Consider the following 22,752-nt stretch of genomic DNA (forward strand, 5'->3'; position numbering starts at 1 on the left):
CCTCAAACCCAGGACACCCACTGCTGTCACTGAGCTCAGCCTACTTTTCTCTAGATCAGGACGGGTCTCACCCAGCCCCACCCCGGGTCATCCTGGAACTATTCCGTTGACTTATCTTGACCCCGCGCCATAGGCATGAACATTCTCTGGACAAAACTCCACTACACCTGCTGAAGGGCCATGGCCCAGGTAAGCCCAGATCCTTGTTCATGAACTTTTTTTTTTTCTTTTTTCTTTTTTTCGGAGCTGGGGACCGAACCCAGGGCCTTGTGCTTGCTAGGCAAGCGCTCTACCACTGAGCTAAATCCCCAACCCCCTTGAACTTTTTTTTAAAGAGAGGCTCAGCTGTGCATGGTAGAACATACTTACCAGTCCTAATGCTAGAAAGACAGGAATGGAAGGATTCGGAATTCCAGGCCAGCTTGGAGATGGCTGGGCAATTAAGAGCACTGGCTGCTCTTCCAAAGGAGCATGATTGGATTCCAAGCACCCACACTGTGGCTCACAACCTCTGTAACTCCAGTCCCAGAGTATCTGATGTGTGTTCTGGCCTCCATGTGCACTAGGCACATAAGTGCTGCATATATACACAGACAAAACACCCATGCATGTAAAATAAAATATAAAAAAACCTTTTTAAAAGATAAAGGTTTACATTATGTCACCCCTGAAGGCTGAGCAGAGATGGGGTGTGAAATAACCCTTGGCTGTCTGCATCTTCAAGGTCAGACTGCAGGATCAGGGATCAGGCCCACCTAGAGTGGCAGAGCCTAGGTCCTAGCTCCAGTCCTGCTGGGCCCAGGGAACTCAGAATATCTTGATTTCCATAGCCACCTCTGCCTCAAAGTACTCGGACATCAGAAATGGAGTTTTGGGGCTGGAGAGATGGCTCAGCAGTTAAGAGCCATTAAAAACAGTGGCTGCTCTTCCAGGGGTCCTGAGTTCAATTCCCAGCAACCACATGGTGGCTCATAACCATCTGTAATGGGCTCATTTGTCCTCTTCTGGTATGTCTGAAGACAGTGACAGTGTACTTATATACATAAAATAAATACATTTAGCTCCTGTTCTCTCTTACCACTTGTTCTCTCTTACCACTTTGTCCCTTCTCTCCCCATTCCCCTCCTCCCTTTTTCTCCACATACTCATGGCCGACCTCTACTCTTCTATTTCTCTACTTCTTTCTCTCTCTCTGCCCCTACTACCTTCTTAACTCCCCTCCCCATGCCCTGAATAAACTCTATTGTATTCTAAAAATTAATTAATTAATTAATTAATTAAAAAAAGAAACGGAGTTATTTCCCAACCCCAAACTGTCCCCATCTGCCCCCAACTGTCCCCATCTGACTCATGTTGACCTCGGACCATAGAAGGATTGAGCAGATCTAGGAACGGGACTAGGGATCACGGGAGTCCTTCATCTCCAGTTGCCCTCCCTAGGTTTGGTGGCTTAGGTGTCCAGGTTGAAGTCAGGGACAGTAGGACAAAGTATGCCTTGCAAGCCCCAGATGCCCTTTGAGTCCAGCCAGCCAGACTCCTAAGTCCAAGGCAGACTCTTCAGGCGAGAGCAGCAACCTGTTCAGCAGACAGTGGGAACTGGAGACTCCATTCAGAAGACCAAGGGGCAACGCATTATGAACATTTTCAATTAGCAGTTCATTCTCCTGCAGCAGCACTCAGACCAGGCTCCAGGAAGAGAAGACTGATTTTAAACAGAGCTTCTCTCTCCTCACTAATGGGGTCAGACCAGAGAGGGTTTACTGTTTCCAGACGCTGGGAGAAGTGAGCACTTGAGACAGGTTCCTCCATTCCCCTCGAGGCAGGGGGCAGTTCTAGAACCCAGAACTCCTGACCCATCTTCACCAGCCTTCCTGAGCCCACCCTTTAGGATCTAGGATGCTGAGCTTTTGTCTAAGGAAGAGACTCCACACAGGAGACGCAGTCCGGTGGCGGGCACCTAGTAGCCATATTTTAAGAAGCAACCGGATGGCGAAACATCAGGGAATGCCCCGTGACTTTCCTTAATCTGGGCTTTCCCAGGGTATGTAGATGGATGTTGTCGTTTAATTATATTATTAACAGCAATAATTGCTACCATTTATTATATGCTGACAGGGAGCTAAACAAATGCTGCACAAAACTTGTGTGTTATCTTCTTACTCCCTACAAGCACTCCCTCCCTCCCCATCTCGCTCTGCTACAGCAAGGGAAGTTTAGTGATGGGGCCATAATTTGAACCTTAGCACTCTGCTCCGTTCTCTTGGTTTACACCCACCCTGATGTTTATTTTTGATGGCACCTGACTTTAAAGAGAAAGGTGTTTGAGGAGGTTCAAGGTTCGAGAAAAGCAAAGGAGCCAGGCTCCTGCACCCCTGAGCCTATGTTTTTGATGGTGGGGGATGGCTGGTGACGGGTTGATGGAGAACAGGGGGTTCTCTTGTGACCATTCTCAAAACTATTTGGGGTCTGGAGAGACGGTTCTGTGGTTAAGGACACTTCTTCCAGAGGAACTGGGCTCCATTTCTGCAACCCACATTGTGGCTCACAGCCTAACTCCAGTCCCAGGAAACCGACGCCCTCTTCCGACCTCCACGGGGCAGAGAACACATGTAGAGAGAGCACAGACACAATAGAGACAAAACACCCATAAAAGGCTAACAGAACAACAAAACAAAACAAAACCCAGAAACCTAAACAACAACACAGAACTCGGACTTGCTAGCAGTAGACTTGGCAACTTTCAGGCACTTTAATCTGGATCCTTCGAGAGATATGGGGAAACAGGGGTGGAGGCCAACAGTCTAACAGGCTAAAGATGCCAAGAACATGAGAAATTTGGGCTCAGGCATCGAAATGTATGTAAATATCTGCCCACCCCAACTCTGATTGCAAGGACCAGGGCTCTGCTCCATCTCCCAGTGAGGATAGAGATGGAATATTTTGCCCAGTGCTCCTGCTCTTCTGTAGATGCCCTGCTCTGTCAAAGTGGGTGTTTAATAAAGGGCCAATAAAGGGGAGCAGTTAAGGGGGAGGGGGTAGAGGGAAGGAGGGAAAGAGAAAAGGAGGGAAAGGAGGAAGGGAGAGAGAGAAAATGTCCAAGCTATTGCAATGGAGAGGTCCAAGCACAGGGTTTATATTTGTTGCTCCAGGTCTGTGCTCCCAGGTGACCTGAGCCACTTTACTCCCCCGCCAATGGAAGGAACCTATTGTTCTATGCAAAGAACAGGTCATCAGAGCCCTACACCCAGATCCTGACTCCCGGCCCGTGGCAATCTAGGAGGGACGGTGAGGCGGGCAGAAGCTTCCACGTGGGGGCGCTGGAAGGGCGTAGAAAGGATGGAAGCTGGGTCCGGCAGCGTCCCCAGATCCGTCTCCAACAGCTAGCCTTCTTCCGCAAGTGTCCCCACAGGGCAGCCAAGACCTCTTACCCGAGCCCCTCCCAGCCCCGCCACTCAACACCGCCCCCCACCATTTCCTAGATCTAAGAGGTGAACGAACACAGAAGCCGAATACAGGCCAAGGTTCGAATCCCGACTCTGCCACCGGTGGCGCCTGGCTTCCCGGGCCGGCCTCTGAACTGGCCCACGACCCCCTCCTCTGGCCGAGTGGGTGCTCGGAAGCGTCGGCTTCCTGCCCGCAGCTCGCCCGCGGCATCTAGTGTTTCCCTTTTCTCCCTCGGCATTTTCTTTTTTCATCCCTGCCTGCTTGTATCTTTTTCTTCTTGGCTCCGCAATCCTGGCCAAACCGCAGCCTTTAGCAATCCTTCGCGCCCACCCGGCGCCCAGGGAGCCTCACCGCTGCCGCGACCCGCCCCGCGGCCAGAGCGCCGCCCCGGACGCGGGCCGCCCACGCGCGGTTGTTCCGGATCTCAACCTGCCTTCATCAGTCGGCGAGGGCTGTTGCCGAACTTAGCCGATAGGGGGCGCTGCCGGGCTCGGCCGGTTGCGGGGCACTGCCCAGCTCGGCCGCTGGAGGGCGCTGCTCTCCCGGTCGTGCTGAACTGGGGGGCTAGTACTGGAGTCCCATCCTGTTGGGGCCCCGCCCACCCCAGGGTCCGACCCGAACCGGAACCAGCTAGGGCCCCGCCCACCCTGCGTTTCCTCCCAGAACCTTACCCTACCCAGGACCGGTGGCCTTGTCATCTGGCTTAGGCGTCCCAGCCCACCCGCTTCCCAAGCCTCAACATTGCAGAAGGGAACTCACGGGCCAGGGCTTCACCCGGGTGGCCGAGGGCACCGGGCGGGGCTGCGATCCCCGGTCACCGGGCCTTCCAGCTTCAGCCTGACCGCAAACCGAAGGCGACGCTGCAAATAGCCGCGGTTTGCTGCTGGTGCCCTGCCTCCCTCTCAGCCTTCCGGACCTTTGGGGTTTTCTCTCTCTTCTAGCCCTACACCCTCTCATCTGCCCAGTGTCCTCACAGTGCGCCCACCACATATTCACCCATGTACGGTGGTTCCTTCACTGGCGAGGTGGAGAACCTTAAGACCAATGCCGAGGCCCAGGCGTCCTCTGTGCCTGTGAGCGCTTTAGCTAGGTCATTCATGAACTACTTGCCACAACCCTAGGAGGTTTGCAGACAGAGAAACTGAGGCTCAGAAACTCCTCACAGACTAAAGTCAGTCTGTCTGTGCCTACAGTGGGAAGGCCACCTCCCATGTCAGGCCAGCCTGCGAGCCCTAATGGCACTAGAGTCTAGGATAATCCTTTAGAGCAAGCCTGACCTGTCTGCACATCTGTAAAATGAAGAGAGCAAAAGCAGATACCTGTGAGGAAGGATGTGTTAAGGAAGACGATGGAAAGCCCAAAGCAAGAGGTTGGAGGGAGACACTGGCGTCTTGACCATGAGAGAATTAAATAAAAGACAGGCTGACAGCCTGTGGTGGCCCAGAACCAGGGACTGCATTTTAGTACGTACTGGTATTCTGAAACAATTTTCATTGCGACACACCACAGATTTCTGGTGTTGAGGACAGGCATAGTGTTTTCTTCGTCTTCCCATTCATTCCCTATAATAGTAATAATAACAGTAGTTAGCCAGACAGGCATGGTGACGCTAGCCTTTAATGTTAGCACTTAGGAGACAGGTAAATCTCTGTGAGTTCGAGGCTAGCCTGGTCTACAAAGCAAGTTCCTCGACAGCCATGGCTACACAGAGAAACTCTTATCTCAAGAAAAAAGCTAACGTTAGCTTTTTTTAGTTAGTTAATGGCTGTTAAATATATACCATCCCACACTCTACACTGTGCTGAATGCCGTACATCGTATTTCACTCTCGGCCTTTGCAGAATGTCATTATCAGCCTTGTGTTACCCAGGAGGGTTCTAAGGTTAAGAGGGTTAGGTAATAGCCAGAGGGTCACATAGCTCCTCAATGATGATGCTACAGATGATGCTACAAGTGGATCCCTGATCTCTGACAGCAGGGCCTTTGTTCTAGACTGACAGGTGACAGGATGAATGGATGGCCAGGCAGAGGGAGGAGCTAAACAGACAGAGAATGAGCTTGGAGTTTGTAGGAGAGCAATACGGAAGCACGCAGAGGGGGCAAGTGTGGTTCTGTGTTAGAAGGCTGTGGAAACAGTGGAATATCACTGCAGATCAGTAGAGATGGGCTGGGAGTGGTCAATCAGCAGTGACAGACTGGCCAACCTCGAGAGCCCTGGAAGGAAGCACCATACAGCTCTCTTCCCATTTCCAGCAAGATAGTCCCCTGGGGGTTGTCCCTGGCAAGCTCTAATCTCCAGGTCCCACATCCGGTGCCATTGTGCACCTGTCACAGGAAGGAACTCAGCCAAAGGTACGGCTGGCATTGCATCAGTGGTAAGTAAGCCTTGGGATCAAATGTTGGGGTGGCTATGGAGAGGTCTAGGCTCCTGATGTCATTGGCTCAATCAGCCAAGGAGGCTGTTACATGAAGCAGTGCAAAGGTGGGGCAAGCCACAGGAAGGAGGCAGAGAAGCTGGAAGGCCTGGAGAGCAAGGACATTCGAGTGGCCCAGTGGGGATCTGAGCCCACTGGAAGAGGTGGCATCAGGTTGAGTGGATTTCCTGAACAAAGCAGCACTTGCTCACTATGCTGCCTCTCCTTGCCCTGTTTCTCCTGATCGGGCCGGCAGTGTCCACTACAACACGAGACAGAGAGGACCTGACTTTCGGTGCAGAAGCAGAGTCTTGGGTGACCGTGAACCTGAAGGTACCTTTCTGAGATGAGGACCCATGGTGGAGGACTGGGAGGTTCCTTCTGAGGCTGCCAGGAGAGCAGAGGGCACTATCTTAAGTACTTTCATGGCAAGACTGACTGGTCAACTCCCCAGGATGGAGAGGGTCAAGCCTTGATCTAACCAACCACCAGAGGAGCATTTGGCGTGTACTCGTGAAGGCATCGATGTGTGCTGTGTGTATGGAAACAGTTAACACCTACTGTGTTCCTAGCACTGTCCTGACAGCCTTGTTAAAAGTAACCCCTTTCAACTTCATGGGGAAATTTTCATTGCTATCCCATTTCACAGATAAGAAAACTGAGGTATAGAGAGGTCACAGAGCTTGTCTAAGGTGTGCTGCTTCAAAAGCACAACTTCCACCTTAGTTAGGTTAGTTAGGTTCTGATTCTATGTATCTTTGAATGGGAGAGTTTCCAGAATTTCTTTTCTTTTTTTAAGATTTATTTATTCATTTTATGTGAGTGCACTGTCAGTCTCTTCAGACACACTAAAAGAGGGCATGGATCCCATTATAGATGATTGTGAGCCACCATGTGGTTGCTGGGAATTGAACTCAGGACCTCTGGAAGAGCAGTCAGTGCTCTTAACCACTGAGCCATCTCCCCTGCCCCCAGATTCTGGGTTCAAGTGACCAACTGGAGTAGGATTGCTATTTTGTCACACACGAGGAATTGCTTTTGCCTCCTGAAAAACACTGGTATTTGACAATGGTGGCGTCCATCTACCACCCTCCTGCATACTGTCACTTGGAAGAACTATTTTTAATTATTTATTCATTTTATGGGTACGCTGTCGCTGTCTTCAGACACACCAGAAGAGGGCATCAGATCCCATTATAGATGGTTCTGAGCCACCACGTGGTTACTGGGAATTGAACTCGGGACCTGTGGAAGAGCAATCAGTGCTTTTAACAGCTGAGAGTCATCTCTCCAGGCTGAGAAGAAATCTTAAAGTTGAAACTCTGACCCTACTCTAAGATCCAATATCCCTTACCTTGGTGAAGACCCTGACCTTGGAGCTCCCAGTCCCTTCCCAGGGAACCACAACAAAAGTCTGGCAGTCAGGAAGGCTTGACAGGAGGATAACTGGAGCCTGTTTCCCCACAGTCCCAGGACGACAGAGAGGACGCTCAACTGATTTTGGCGTATGGTGCTTGGTCATGTGAGGTCCCTGGAAGTTGGGAGTCCCTGGCATTGGGAGGTTAGGGATGCAGCTCAGTTGGTAAAGGGCTTGTGTAGCATATATGAAACCCTGGGTCCAATCCTCCACACCACATAAAACTGCATGATGGTGCATGCCTGTAGTCCCAGCGCTCGGGAGGTAGAAGCAGGAATATCAGAAGTTCAGGGTCATTGTTAGCTGCATAGGGAGTTCAAAGCCAGCCTAGGGAGGGGAGGAGCAGTATAAATAGAACCCTAGGAAGAACCACTCACAGACAGTCCTGAGGATGGGGAAGGCCCTCTAGAGTTTGACTGGGGAAATATGGGCACAGGGAGAAGATGGCAGGCCTGGGAGACCTGGGTTTAAGTCTCAGCTTATCCACTGACCCCTGCTATCTTGACCTCAGTTTTCTTGCCTGCAGCATAGAGGGAGGGAGTAAGTGAGTCTAGTTCATTCTGGCCTTGGAGTCAGTAACAGACATGCAATGTATGAAAAGTCCCATTGGATGATAGCACAGGGAGTAGCCACACGGAAGTGTCATCAACTTCACATGCACTGGCCTTGGCAGCTCCCGTTTCCCCTGTAGTCAGTCAATTAGCTCACCCTGCAGGAGTGAATCTTCACCTTGTCTCTTCCTCTCTCCTTTAGTGTCCCTCTGTCTCCTAAGACATGAGGCCTGTACTAGGAGAGGAGAGGCTAGGCTAGAAAACTAGAAATACAGACAGACTCTGCAGGTTGCTAACTGTCGCTACAAATGGGACATTCTGATGGCTCCCAGTTCCCAAGGTGTCCTGCTTGCGCGTGCGCACGCACGCACACACACACACACACACACACACACACACACACACACACACACACAACAGTTCCTGGATAAACTAGAATGGTTCTCCTAATGCCTCCCCTCCCCCTAGCAGAAACCTAGTGGATAGAAGGTCTGCTCTATTTCATTTGTAGACGACCAGTCTTCCCAGGGTGCACTTGAAGGATGCCCTTTGTTAAGGCAAAGTGGTTTTCATGAGCTGTTCGAAGATGGGCCTCAATCTCCAAAGAGACTCTTCTCTGGTTTCTGGCTAGGCTGGGTGACTCCAGCTGGCGACAGCTGCCCCAGCCACTGACGTCTTCGGGAGGAGACAGATTGGGAGACTGAATTAGGACAAGACTTAGAAAACAGACTCTCCCCATCATGAAACGGGGTGCGATCAACCCCAAACAGCACATGGGTCTTCCATGACGTACAGCTGGATCCCCGGAGTCCTAAGATCCTGCCCAGGCCCTAAGGAGAGTCCCTGATCTGTCCCTGGCTCCCAGAGGCTGTGGTCTGTCTTCAGCCCTGTTGGAAAAGGTGGTTCCCGCCTGTCTCAGTTCAGAGATGATTCCTCAGAGACTTAAGGCCAAAGAGGGAAAGGGCTTTAGCCAAAGTTGCAAGGGGGGTGGCGGGAGGGAATGTAGGTCTACAGCTGTTGGGGAAGGGTAATGCTAATTGGGCTAGGCTGGAGGATTAAACTGGCTTTTCCAGGGGCAATAACTTCTCTCAGAATGCCCAGCTTCCGGGGAGTTTAAATCTGGAGCGATAGAGTATAGAACAGCTACTAACTCTGGTGGTTCTACCATATTAAGTGGCAGCCTGATTCTGATCCTTGACAGCACTTCTCAAGATGGAAAAGATCATTTCTCAAGACGTCCGAATCCTGTTTCAGCTTCTCCTCTGTTACCCTAACTAAAGTTACTAGCAACTTCAGTTTCCATGTATGTAAAACAGACAGGGGATCGCATGTTCTCTTTTTGAGACAGTCTTACTGTATGTCCCTAGCTGGACTGGTGCTAAATGTAGACTAGTCTAACATCCAGTTTGTGGCAATCCTCCTGCCTCCACGTGTGCATGTGTATGTATTAGTGATGGTAATATTTTGGCTATGTGGCTGAGACGAACTTTGTACTCATGATGCTCCTGCCTCAGCCACTTAGGTGCTGGGGTTACAATCACATGCTACCATGCCCAGCTCCGTAGTCTAATAATAAATATTGAAATTTTGACCTGGGTATGCTCGTGGGCCTGCCCTTTGATCTAGACGACTGGGGTTCAAGTTCTGACCCCACTTTTCAGTTATGCTATTTCTGGTCATATCCCATCTCCATGTACCTGTATGTCTTCCTCTGTTAGATGGTGACTGTAATAGAATCGGACACTATTTTCATGAGGTTTGGCTGAGAATTAGTGTTACTAAATTAAAGTCCTGAGGGCAGTGCCAGGAACACAGTATGTGAGATTTTACATCATCATTAGTACAATGTGCTGTTTGGGGTAAAACATAAAGAAGAGCCTGGTGCCAGGCTGTTGTTGAGATGGTTCCATGCCCCTCCCCCTTTCTTCATCAGCATCGCACTCTAAGGCTAACTCTCTGCTTCTCCAGGGAATCCCTGTCCCCAGCATCGAACTTAAGCTTCAGGAATTGAAGAGAAGCAGGACTCGCCAGTTCTACGGTCTGATGGGGAAGCGGGTGGAGGGTGAGTGAGAAAGGCCGTGGGCGTGGCTCAGAGTGGCTTCTGTAATAAGCAGTAGAAGATGCTCATGGGACACTGTCCCTGTCAGTCATCAGTCAAGCAGGATGCTCTAGGGAGTGCCAATGGCACAGGCATATAGGACCTAGCCAGTAGATGACGGGCTGATGAGAGGTTTGCAGCCCGGTTCCATACCAGCGAGACGACGGAGAGAATGTTCAGAGGCTGGACAGCAGCACCGAGATAGGTAGGAAGAAGACAGACTTTCCAGCCAGGTCTGCGCAGATCAGGATCATTGAGTGCCCTGGGGATGGAGACAAGTCAACTGGACAGAGTTCAGCTTCTCTTGGCTTGCTCTTTTTCTTCAACACCATTGTCCTGAGGAGTCATCCTCTGTCCATTTGGAGCATACAGGCTGCATCCATTAAAGGCAGAAATGTATGCATCTTTGGACCAATAGTTTCACATCAGGGAATCTTAAGTTTGTGTGAGAAATGTCACGTGAGCCCTGAAATATTTGCAGCACGGCCTTCATTGCCAGGTTGACCATAGCAGCAAATCATGAGACCATGGGGCTGGGGGAGAAGGTCAAATTATAGAACCTAAATGGGACTGTAGTCCTAACTCTCGGGAGTAGACACAAGATGATAAGAAGTTTAAGGTCATTCTTGGCTACATTGAGTTCGAGGCCTACGTGAGATCCTGTCTTTAAAAAACAGGATCAGGGAGATGGCTCAACTCAAGCATGGGAAGTTGAATCTTGCCACACCCAACACCCACATGTAAAGCTAGGCAGTGGACCTGTAATTCCAGCACTGGGGAAGTAAAGGCTGGACGATATTTGTGGTCAACCAGTCAAACCAAATTGGTGAGCTTCAGGCTCAGTGAGAGGCCTTGCCTCAAAAATCAAAGTGCACAGTCACAGTGATTCAGTAGGACAATCCGTGTTCATCTCTGGCTTCCATACACACACACACACACACACACACACACACACACACACTCACACACTCACACACACATGCTACACCACATACACAGACACACACAAACATACATACACATACTCACAGATATACACACACATGCTACACCACACACACACACACACACACATACCACACACACTCACACAGACATACACATACATGCTACACTATATACCACATATACATACACAGACACAGACACACACACACACACACACCACACACATACCATGCACATATACCACACACATACACACCATGCACACACACACCACATACACACCACACAGACATATATATATATATATATATATATATATATATATATATATATACATACATACATACATACATACACCATACCCTCCCCACACACACACATACCACATACACGTTTTGGAAAAAAAAAAACAAAACCTTGCAACCACACATAATGAGGCATTGAAAAAGATGAAGAAATGAGCTAGCATGGGTCTCGGTGGTGAAAGGGGTGTGCTTACCGTTTATAAGGCTGTAGGTTGAGTCTCTAGTGCCAGCAGAGGATGACACCTGCCAGCAATCCTAGCAGGAAGCTCAGTACAAGTTCCAGGCTAGCCTGGCCTACATGGTGAGACCTTGTCTCAAAAAAAAAAAAAAAAGAGTAGGACAGGTTTCATCCCCTTCTCCTTCTCCTAGGAGTACATCCCATCCAGTCAGCGGAGAGAACGGGTGAGTGCTGCTCTTGTCTACCCAGCATGCTCCCTGGGCTGGGGCACTGCTGCCCATTAACTACACTGGAATAAACAGTGCTGCTCTGGCTGGGGGGCGGGGCATGTCTGGCCAGCACTGAGGGCTGCTGTGACTTGACCCAAAGACTGAGCTTTCCGGTTATCTCCAGAGGGTGGGATATGCGTGCCTGGGGAGTGCCTGCAGAGGTAGGAGAGGGGCCACAGCTAAGAAAAAGAAACAACCAGGAAGATAAGAGAGCTGAGCTTCAACCCTTGGCCCCCTGAGTAAGCACTGCAAATCCTGGTAGGCTTTATTCTGCTTAAGCCTCCATCAGAAAGGGAACCACAAAGGGAAGGTTGGGTGTGGAAGCTCACACCTTTAATCCCAGCTCTTGGGAGGCTGAGGCAGAGGGATTACCTGTGGCCATCCTAGACTACAAAGCAAGTATCTGTCTCCAATGAAACAACACAGAAACCACCAAGCTCTTCCTACAACTCCCAAATGCCCTGTGAATGAGGTCTAGCCCCTTCATGCCCTTTGGAGCCATTCCTGATTTCACTGCCCGATCCCTAGCAGCTAAAGTGGGACAGGATACCCTGAGCAGACAGCGTGTCTCCATGGACTGGGGATGATGCTCTCCTTGGCACGCTGCCTTGTGCAGTCTTGCCGTGTCACGTGACTGTCACTCCCAGCCTACAAACTCCCCACAGGAAGACTCAGGCTTGGGTCGCTCTGCACCCCTAATACTCAGCCTACTTTCTGTACTCGGAAATATTGGTGAGAGGACTAGCAAGAGGACAGCCAATGAGTTAAGCCATGGATGAAGGGACCCAGGTCATCATTCCCGTGATGAGAATGGCTGCATTTGCAAGGCCCCGCTCTACCCTCCCCATGCCCAAGGCAGCTTTCTTTTCCTGTTCCTCTTTTCTCTAACTCTCCTTTCTCTCTCACCAGGGTATCAGCTGGGACGTATAGTGCAGGACCTCCTTGGCACCAGAGGGTTGTCCATCGAAGGTAGGCAAGGGCATCACGGGAAAACGGCCAGGTATCCTTCTCCATCAGACAGAAGAGGCTCCCTTATTCTATCCAGCAGAGGGGGCCACGGGAGGAAAAGAGGTCCCTGATGGTCTTTGGATTATTTATTTGTGTATGTTTATATATATGCTATGTATGTGGAGGTCAAGAGTTGGTTTTCTCCTTTCTCATGTGCCAGAGACCCAAACTCAGGTGGTCAGACATGGTGGCTGGTGCCTTTACAGGGTCAGCCATCTTGCCGTCCCTGATTATCTTGAAGTTGTATCTTCCCCAGCCCATGCCTGCTAGGTTCAGTGGAGTTACAGAATAAGACGTTCTGCAGACATCTTCTGTCTTGCTCAGTAAAGTCCTAGTTGTTGATCCCTGGGTCCGGAATTTCTTCTTAAAGAGATAGATTCTTAGGCTTCAACAACTATCATTAAGTAGGCAGCCCCATGGGAGAGGTGATACCCTAAGCGACTTACACCCCCCACCCCAACACACAGATACAAACACACGAGCAGGAGCTTTTCCCTCAAGTGGTTCCTAAAGCCAGCATAAAAATAAATGATCCAGGCTTGGGGAGGAGCACAGAGCCAGTGAATCAGAGCAGGAAGAACAGTGGATGCCAACAGTGAACAGATGCAGGTCACTCTGAGCTCCATGCTGTTTTCACGTGGTGCTGACTTCCGGCCCCTCCCTGTCTCTGCTGATAGAACACGGGCTATTGCGAAGAACAGGCATGACTTCTGTTTTCCTGAGACTTTCTCAAGGCATCTGACTCTTTTAGAGGTCCTCTGGAACTCACCCCAATTACTAACGAGATGAACATTCTATATGCATGGGGTGAACCGGTTGCTAAGAGACATCATTTTCCAGGGTTAGAAAAGTAATTTGCCCTAAGCTACACAGTGAGCTGGTAACAAAAGCAGTTTCCTGGTCAGTGATAGCCCTGTGTCCCAGGAAGGGGCTTTAGATAACCATTCTCTGCAGAGGGTGTCTGAGGGCTGGCAGGTGAACCTGTAATTTCACTGCTCTAGGAAGCTGCAGACAGGAGACAAATCACCAGAGTGCAGGGCCTGGAGCGGTGGCCAGAGAAAGCCTCCAGAGTCAAAGAGGAAGATCAGAGCCCCCTAACCACCAGCAACATGTAGCACTGTCCTTGGGCACAGAAGAGGATGACCAGAGCTCAGAGAGAGCCCCAAGGGATGCCTCCCAAATGATGCCACGCCCATCTCGCCCCTGAACATCACAGCAGATGAACTTCAGCCAAGTCCTGTGCCTTCTGTCCTCAACCCGGGTAGCTCCTGCCAGACCCGCACCACCCAAATTCTGCATTTCTCCCGGGACTCTTGGCCTCTGGTAGCAATGACACACAAAGCACTTTTGCCTCCTCACAAGCTAGACTGACCCAGCTTTCCCTTGTACCTAAGGTAAAACTTCCCACTCTGTATTCCATGCCCCACACACAGCAGGGCTCGATAAAGGAGTTAGCAATAGGCAGCTTCCTTAGCCATGCTGGGTAGAGGGCTGAATGCCAGAATAACAGAGCAGCATTTCCCAGCCCAGGCCCAATTCCTTATCAGCCTGGCTAAAATGGCAATAGAAACAAGAAAAAGATCCTGGTGGAGAAGGTGCATGTTTTGGGGGTGGGGACAGGCACCTTCTTCCCTTTAGGTTCCTGATATGGCTCCGTGGGCTAAGGCAGTTGTTTCAATTCAATCCCCAGGATCCACAAGATGGAAGGAAAAAGAGGTTGTCCTTTTACCTCTCTGCATGTATCATGGCATGTGTTATACAAAATAAAGTTAAAAGACGGGTTTGGAGAAGTGGTCATCCTCTTTAACCCAACCCTCCTGATCGCATAATTCAGTCCCAGGTCACTCATCAATTCTCTTTTATAAGGTGGCTGTTTTAGTTAGTAACTGATGTTAACAGACATCATGACCAAGGCAACTCTTCTAAGGACATTTAATCGGGGCTGGATCAGAGGTTCAGTCCATTATCGTCAAGGCAAGAGCATGGCAGTGTCCAGGCAGGCACGATGCAGGAGGAGCTGAGTTCTACATCTTCATCTGAAGGCTGCTAGTGGACGACTCACTTCCAGGCAGCTAGGATGAGGGCCTTAAAGCTCACACCCGCAGTGACACACCTACTCCAACAAGGCCACACCTACCAATAGTATCACTCCCTGGGTCAAGCATATTCAAACCGTGACAGTGGCCTTCAACTGCTTTGTTTTTAGAAGAGTTAGTTGTCCTCAACTCTGGAGAAACAGAACCATTCCAAGCTCAGAGGGCCCCATCTAGTGAGGGAACCCTTGTGTCTGTTAGGAGAATCTTGATGTTTAGACACCAGAAGCTAGGTACCATGCTATTTATCTGTAGTCTCAGCCCTCAGGAGGCTGAGGTGAGGCTTGAGCCTGGGAATTAAGCTGGGACGACATTTGGTGGAAGGAGAGAGTCCGTTCTCTCCTTCCACCAAATGTCGTCCCAACTCCCAAAACACATCCTCAGACTTCTTCACATGATGCAGTATTCACGCATATGTGTATGTGCACACACCATAAGTAAATGTAATATACAAAAATTCCCTTAGAATGAAATCCAAGGGGAAAAGAGACAGTGGTGGGGTTAGTGGTGGTGTGTGTGGGGGAGGCAGCTGGAGAGATGGCTCAGCAGTTAAGGGCACTGACTGATCTTCCAGAGGTCATGAGTTCAAATCCCAACAACCACATGGTTCACAAAAATCTATAATGGGATCTGATGCCCTCTTCTGATGTGTGCACATATAAATAAATATATGGCCAGCACAGTGCTTGGCTTGTGAGCATCAAGACCTGCTTTGATCCCCAGAACTTACATTAAAAAAAAAAAAAAAGAAAGAAAGAAAAGAAAGAAAACAGGGCATGGTAGTATATGTTTATAATCACAGTGGTAGGGACAGAACAGAGCCAAGTGAACTCTATGCCTCAAAGAACAAGTGTTTGGCACAAGAGAAACAATACCCAAGACTCCCCCCACCCCCCAGGCCCCACGTTGTCCGTACACATGCACGCATACACACACACACACACAAAGGACAAGGGCTGGACCAGAAGTGAGTTGGAGTTACTTGGGTAGGGTTAAGAGCAAAGGAAACTCACTTACCTATTAGATCGAATGTGGATGTGCATGCATGCACGCACACACACACGCACACACACACACACACACACACACACACACATGCACGCAACACACTTTTATCTTCTTTGTTCCTCATTTCAAAGAGGAAATAAGTTACTTTTCTTAGGCATTTGATCCCCTCTGTGTGACAGGGCGTGAGGGCAGGGTATACTGAACAGGAAGGAAAGGTAAGCATTTGGATGCCTGACAGCAGAGACTGCTAAAATGACCAAGGAAGTCAAGACTACCACCAAGATCGTCTTCAGCCTTTCTTCCTTCTCCCACATGGAGATGAAGTGGACTTCTTCCTTGGAGTCCTTACAGAACTTCCCAGTTGATAACACTTCATCTGTTCACCTCCCAAACCACAAAGCACCCAGGTGCCCATTCTGCCCACAGAGCCACCCAGGGTCCCTGCATCAGTTTCACGAGACTCGGCAGGGGAGGAAACTCTTACTCTTTTGCTTCAAGCTTGGGAGGTTTAGGAGAAATAAAATTCAGTGAATGGTCCAGCATTTGATGGGAGCTCAGACACCACGGGAACTTGAAAACCTTAGTAGGAGCTGAGATGGACGCATCTAAAAACTCACTTCTGTGCACCTGTATAACCTGCCACATTTCCCCAAGCCCCGACACCCGCACTCCACCGTCTCCATTCCACTGCTCTGTTGTGGATGGTCAGGCCAGTTTCTCAGTTTCTAGTCAGACACCACCTGTCCGGCTACATTCCCAGCATTCTCTGCTCCCCTTCATTACCACTCAGCTATGTGGTCAGATAACGTTGGTACTCTGGGTGCTGAGCTGCTCTCTCAGGAAGCTGGGATTTCTTAGTCACTGTCTAACTCCAGCTCCCACAGCTATGTTGAAGAGCTCTTCGGGGAGTATTCTGAAGGACTCACATCCTGTTTTCAAGGAGTCTGTCTCCAGGGAGCTGCATGGTACAGGTAACTGAAATAGTAGCCACCCTGAGTACACAGTTATAGTTCTGAAACTTGGCATATCTCAAGAAAATATGATGGCGCACTCCCGAAATCCCAGCTTTTGAAGGTAGAGGTGGGGGGTCAGGAATTCAAGGCCAGCCTGTGAATTACTGAGCTAAGCTGGGAGTGACATCTTCGAGAACCCCAAGAGTGAGCTGAAGCACCTCAGTTTTGTCTACAGTCTCTCCCCACATTGCAGGTCAGCTCTTGCTTCTGGTCTACAAGCATCATTCTTTCTTTTCTAAATAATTATTAATGTGGATTGGTGCTTGTACATCTGTATGTACATCTGTGTAAAGAAGCCTGCTCCTCTAGAACTAGAGTTACAGACAGTTGTGAGCTGCCATGTGGGTGCTGCAAATTGGATCTGGGTCCTCTGGAAGAGCGGCCAGGGCTTTTAACCAGCGAGTCACCTCTCCAGCCCCAGCTTTTGCAACCTTCTATCACTCGAAATTCCAAGGCTGGCACACGGTTGAGGAGGGAAGTCAGCCATTCACAAAGGGCCTCACATAGAGGAATGCAGCAGATTCTAGCACATTCTATACTGTGAGGTAAGAGACAAGCCTCCAACGACTTGTGACAGAAAGGGAGTCCGAGGTAGGTCATTTCCAGAACAGCCCTTATTAGAAGGTAACTTGTCAAGAAGCAAGTGTTCATCTCCTATGGACGCTTGGGAGGCACCAAGGAGCCAAAGTGGTCCACCATCCAGGTTAATTTTTCTACTTCTATGCACAAGTAAACAAAGCCAGGAGTCCAAACGTGTGCTGAAAGCACTGTACAAGAGAGAAGGGACAGGGCTGGAGAGATGGCTCAGCGGTTAAGAGCACTGACTGCACTTCCAGAGGTCCTGAGTTCAATTCCCAGCAACCACATGGTGGCTCACAACCATCTGTAATGGGATCTGATGCCCTCTTCTGGTGTGTCTGAAGACAGCTACAATGTACTTATACAATAAATAAATAAATCTTTAAAAATAAGAAATCTTTAAAAAAAAAGAAGGGACAAACTGACGCCTTGCCCAGAGGGACATTTTCCTCATGGGTGAGCTTTGTTTCTGGTTTAGTGACACTCAATGGCATTGCTGAAGATACCACAAAGGAAGTGAACAATTACACTGCCCCCATCAGTCCTCATCTTCTGTTCCCAAGATATACACCCTATGAGGCCCTGGCAGCCAGTGAGCCAGACCCTCCTCAATACCTCACCACTCACCCGAGTTGGTTCTTTGCATTCTAGTACATTCCAAAAACTAGTGCAGAGTCCCACCTAAGAGCAAAGCAGCCGGAACGTGCGTCCTGCTTTATCTCCGAGGCTTCTCGCACCAGGCCTTATTAACCTCGCCACTGGGAAGGACCTCCTGAAGCAACGTCCTGAACTGGAAATGAACGTGTGCATATTTGCCTAGGTACAAAAAAATACCCTACTGAGTTCTCCAGCTTCAAAAAGGCCAGAAGCAAACAGGAGAGAGTGAAGGTAGCTCAGAGCCCTGCTGCTTGAACCTGCTGTAAGAACAGCTACACTGACTACCCTCACAAGAGAACCAAAATGCTGAGTCTATCGGTTTCGTGTTCCAGAAGGGATGTATGTGTGCTGTAAGCAAACCGTGCTCCACAGCCCCCACCTTGATGTAGACCGAGCAGCCTGACAGACAAGTCCATTCCAGCTTCCCTAATCCCAGCCATACAACCTATCCAGAACGACAGGGGCTGACGACAGCCAAGCCCCAGCAGGAGCATCTCTGTGCTCTACAAAGTGCATACTACAATGCTAAAATGACTGAGCAGGACTCACCATTCCCATGAGAAATGGGAGACCATCAGAGCCACCAGGCAACCAGGCCGCACCACAACATGGCTTTTGGGGCCAAGAGAAGCAAGGCTCTCTGGGTGGTCTTAGGTGACGCTGTGAAAGGGTCATTGACCTCTAAACCTTACATGCTGAGAACCACTGCTCTAGAAAACATGACTGTTTCTGACATGTATATCTGTCTAGAGGAAGGATGAGCAAACACTAGGGAACTGAAGCTGAGGAAAAGGCAATGGCAGAGGTGGTACGGATGCTCAAGAGGGACAGGGTACAATACGCAGTCCGGCTTCTCAGCTCACAGTTGCGGTAGGCTGCAGGTTTCCTTCTGTGGAACCAATGTGAGCACACATTAGGCTGTCACACATAGGCCTCACTGAGTGGCTAACCAGGCCTGGGAACAACTGTAGACTACCGCTCCACGGTCCTCTAGTTAGGAAAGGCAAGTAAGCTGTCAAGGGAGGCGAACCCTCCTATCCTGGAAAGGTTCCAGCTTTAGTGGTGACTAGTCTGACAGGATCAGGACTGTGCAACCTTTCTCTCTCCCTTCCTGGCATTCAATCCTCATGGTCCATGTTGCCTACCTTCACTCTTCAAACTGAGAGAGAACAAAATCTCCCTCTGCGGCAAATGTTTACAACACAGAGACTTGAACAAACCCTGTTCTGAGATCAATAGAAGGGAGGTTATTTTTCTCCATTGCATTTTCCAACTCCAATAAGAGGCCTTGCCAGTGAGCAGACACAGCTCCCTTTCCACCACAGATGGCAATGCCCAACCTCCCTGCTCCTGCCTGAGCAAACACAAGCAAAGAATGCAGCTATTTCCAGGGGCATAATCTAGGTTGCATAATGATTAGACACAGCTCGACTTGCTCCCAGTGAACATGCTTGGAGGAAAGGAATACACTTACTTGTCTCTGCCTCCTACAGGCATCCATGGACTCCCCAGCCTACCTTAACTTTCCATTGGTTCCTTGACCCCAAACCAGAGGCAGATGAATGAAAGAGTGGGTTATACTAACTAGTTACTGTTGTGCATAACTACTTCCTGGAGCCAGGGGAGGCAGACTGCATTTGTTCTACCACTTCTGAGCAGAGAAAACACTGTCAACAACTGCTGCACAGGGGAAAACACTCCACAGCTACAAACCCCACTGCTAACACTTCAGAGTCACCAACTCCAGGTCAAGCATACCATTTCACAAATAAACAAGCCTCAGACTAATCAGACATGAGCAGAGAACATGCTTTATTGAGTAGATACAGAAGAGCACATTCTACCACGTGTGGGGAAGGGCTCAGCATCCGTGAAAGGCCTTTACCCTTAAGAAAACCCCCAGGAAGCGGCTTTTGGATACATTTTAACAGTTACACTGAAACTGGAGGGGAGCCGCCACTGAACATGCTTAAAATCAGCTCCCTCCAACCCACAGTGAATATTAGTAGTGTACAGAGATGACAAGAGAAAGGCACAAATGACCAGAGTTAGGGTTGTGGTGAGAGGGTGCCACGTGAAGACAGCAGTGCTGGAGGAGACAAGTTGGGAAGGGTGACATGTCAGACATCAAAAGCTGCCCCAAGATAGCAGGTTATATACTGGGACAGGGAGAAATTAGAGGGGACATTTCTTCCTTCACTCAACACCACCAAAAATAGGAACCCAGAGAACAGGATGATGGTGGCAAGTCCCGAAAGGGAAATGAGTTAGTTCTTAGACAGAAGCACTTCAGCCTGCTGGGGGAGGCACTGTTGGAAAGGGAAGCGAACCGTAGCAGTGCGGCCACTCTGTCTTGCTGAGTCACGGGCTGAGAAACACAAGTCATTTCAAACATTTTCCACTTCTCCCAGGAAGCTCTGGACAAAATCAGTGCAACTTACATGGAAAGTACAGCTGCCCCACACCAGGCTGGCGAAGGCAGTGTGGAAAGACCCACAGCGGGATCACTTGATGTGGCATGAAAAAAGATTGTTAAAATATTTTGGCAACTGCCAACATAAAAGGGGGCAGAAAAAAAGTGGGGCATTTCTGCTGTGGAAAAAATTACCCATTCATTTCCACCAGCAAGATGCTGCCCCAGTGCCCATAAGTAAATACAAAGGAAAACACAGGATCACCACCTCTTAAACTTCACCGACTCACTCAGATGGACCAGGGCCTGTGAACCCCTGGGAATTGTCAGGCGTTCCTAGCTCTGGGTCAGCCTGACCCTGATCAAAGTTAAGTCTTTTGACAAAAAGGGAGAAAAATAAGTGACTGTGAGATGAAATGCAGGGTAAGCGGACCCTCCCAGCAGACACACAGACACTCACAGGCACTGCCTCTTGCCCACCCCTTCATGAAGAATGTGTGAGGACTAACTGGAAAGGGCCCTTTGGTGGCAACCATGTTTGGAGGTCTGGTAACCAGGCAGGAAAAAGCACTAGCACAAAGGTCAGGACACAACAAACTTCACGGGGTTAAAGAGCATGAAGAGGGGACCAGTGACTGGACAGGTACAGTACCATAACACAACTCCTTGGGTCAGTGCTACGAGGGATCTGTACTCGAGCCTAATACAGATCCATCCAGGCAACCTCACTGAGGCCGAAACAACAGTTCCTCAGAACCAGTGTCTGCAGTGTACACGCAGGTTGGAGCCAGAACAGTGCTGAGGGGGTGGCCTTCCCAGAGGATACTATACTTGCCAATCACAAGAGCAACAGAAATGACAGACAGATCCCTAGGGTACGGATTTCTACTGCTGGGGCTCGCTGGCTCAGAATGACAGGTCACTTTAAGTGCCCTTGGGAGGGGTCCATTTTAAGCAGCTTGGATCCATGGTTTTGTTGGAGTTGGACCTTTTGGCCTCTTTGGCGATCCATTCATCTATCAGGTCCTGTGAAGAATAAGGAAGCGACTATTATACACACGGAACTAATACGCTTTAAAATGACTAGCAACAGATTCACCCAAGTCCTAATGATATATTAGGGTACAAGATGATATTATCTTTTGATTTGCAAAGTTTCCTCTTTATTCCTATTCTGCCTTCAATGAGAACTGGAAATCATTATTATTGATTTATGCTTATGATGTGTAGATAACTAACAAGTCAGACTGGACCTAAGCTGAAGTGGCATTCCACATAACAACAGTCCTAGAACTCAGGAGGACTTGAAGAGATGGGCCTAAGTGTAAAGCCACACAAAGCCGCTTAGCTTGTGTCATCCAGATCTGACAGAGCTTACCAAAAGCTCTGATAAGGACAAGCAGGGAGATAAGCTTAGCAACAAAGGCCCTGTGGACCTTGCTGCCAGCTGGAAGAAGGCTAGGAGGAGCTTCCAGCTAAGCCCTCGAAGGGAAGGTAACTGTGGGTAGCGCGGCCCCTGTACTTTAAGGACACCACAGGCAGCTGAGGAAAATCTCACCTGTCTCTTTAAAACTAGGTGCTTCCCTTTCCAATACTTGAGCATCTGAAGGGCTTGCAGAGTGCTGACAATGTCCACGGGATTCACAGCTGTTTCCTGGCTAATTTCTGTAACAGAGGAGCCACTGAGATCCCACTGGGAGCAGACTCCCACACCCCATGTCTCCCAAGGCCCCCTTACATGGAGTTTCCCAGAGTCCAAATCTGTGTTACTTGGGTCAACCTGTTCAAATGTTTCACCAGCCCAAGTAACTTCAAAAAACCATTTAATGGTTAAGAAGCTACTTTTGACCCCTTAGAAATCAAGGTCAAATATGAAACCCCTAAATTCATCCTAAAGGGAAGATGTCTTTCCTAAAATTCACATGTTTCAGAATGCTGAATGATATCTTGATTTTCAAAAGCAATGAGGTGCTGGACATAGTGGCACACCTCTTCAGTCCCAGCACTTAGGAAGCAGAGCAGGCGGGTCTGCTCTACACAGTGAATTCCAGGATAGCTAGGGGTACAAAGAGAAACCCTGACTCGAAAAACAAGCAAACAAATGACATATATGCTTGTGTCTGTATGCATGTCTATTTTATGTGGATGGGTGTTTTGCCTGGATGTATGTCTATGAACCTGTGTGTTCCTGGAACTGGAGTTCCATGTGTTGTGGGCCATAATAGTGGTGCTATGAATTGAACTCAGTTTCTCTGGAAGAAGAGCCAGTGCTCTTAACCACTGAGCCATCTCTCCAGGTCTTTCTCTTATATGAATTAAGTGCTAACAACTCCAGACAGGAGAAAACACTTTAGAAC

The 22,752-nt window shown here is 49.2% G+C and overlaps 2 protein-coding genes across 13 annotated transcripts in view; one reads left to right on the forward strand and one right to left on the reverse strand.

The window, feature by feature from the left end:
• The first annotated feature begins 6,071 nt into the window (after nt 1-6,071).
• Tac4 (tachykinin precursor 4) lies at nt 6,072-14,409 on the forward strand. The gene is given in 5 exon segments (NM_172328.2): nt 6,072-6,191; nt 9,795-9,888; nt 11,547-11,579; nt 12,534-12,593; nt 13,634-14,409. Coding segments are annotated over 5 exon segments (513 nt in total). The 3' UTR covers nt 13,840-14,409.
• Nucleotides 14,410-19,773: 5,364 nt separating this feature from the next.
• The window catches only part of Kat7 (lysine acetyltransferase 7), a 34,085-nt gene continuing 31,106 nt past the window's right edge, over nt 19,774-22,752 (reverse strand). For 6 of the 12 annotated variants that reach the window (XM_087572148.1, XM_087572146.1, XM_087572147.1 and 3 more), the window contains one exon: nt 19,778-21,421. In XM_087572148.1, coding sequence (XP_087428274.1) covers nt 21,408-21,421 — 14 coding nt within the window. In that variant the 3' untranslated portion in view covers nt 19,778-21,407. 12 annotated transcript variants of the gene reach the window in all.

Source organism: Rattus norvegicus, chromosome 10 (assembly GCF_021556685.1).
Source record: "Rattus norvegicus strain SHRSP/BbbUtx chromosome 10, alternate assembly SHRSP_T2T, whole genome shotgun sequence".
In the NCBI taxonomy this organism is placed as follows: Eukaryota; Metazoa; Chordata; class Mammalia; order Rodentia; family Muridae; genus Rattus; species Rattus norvegicus.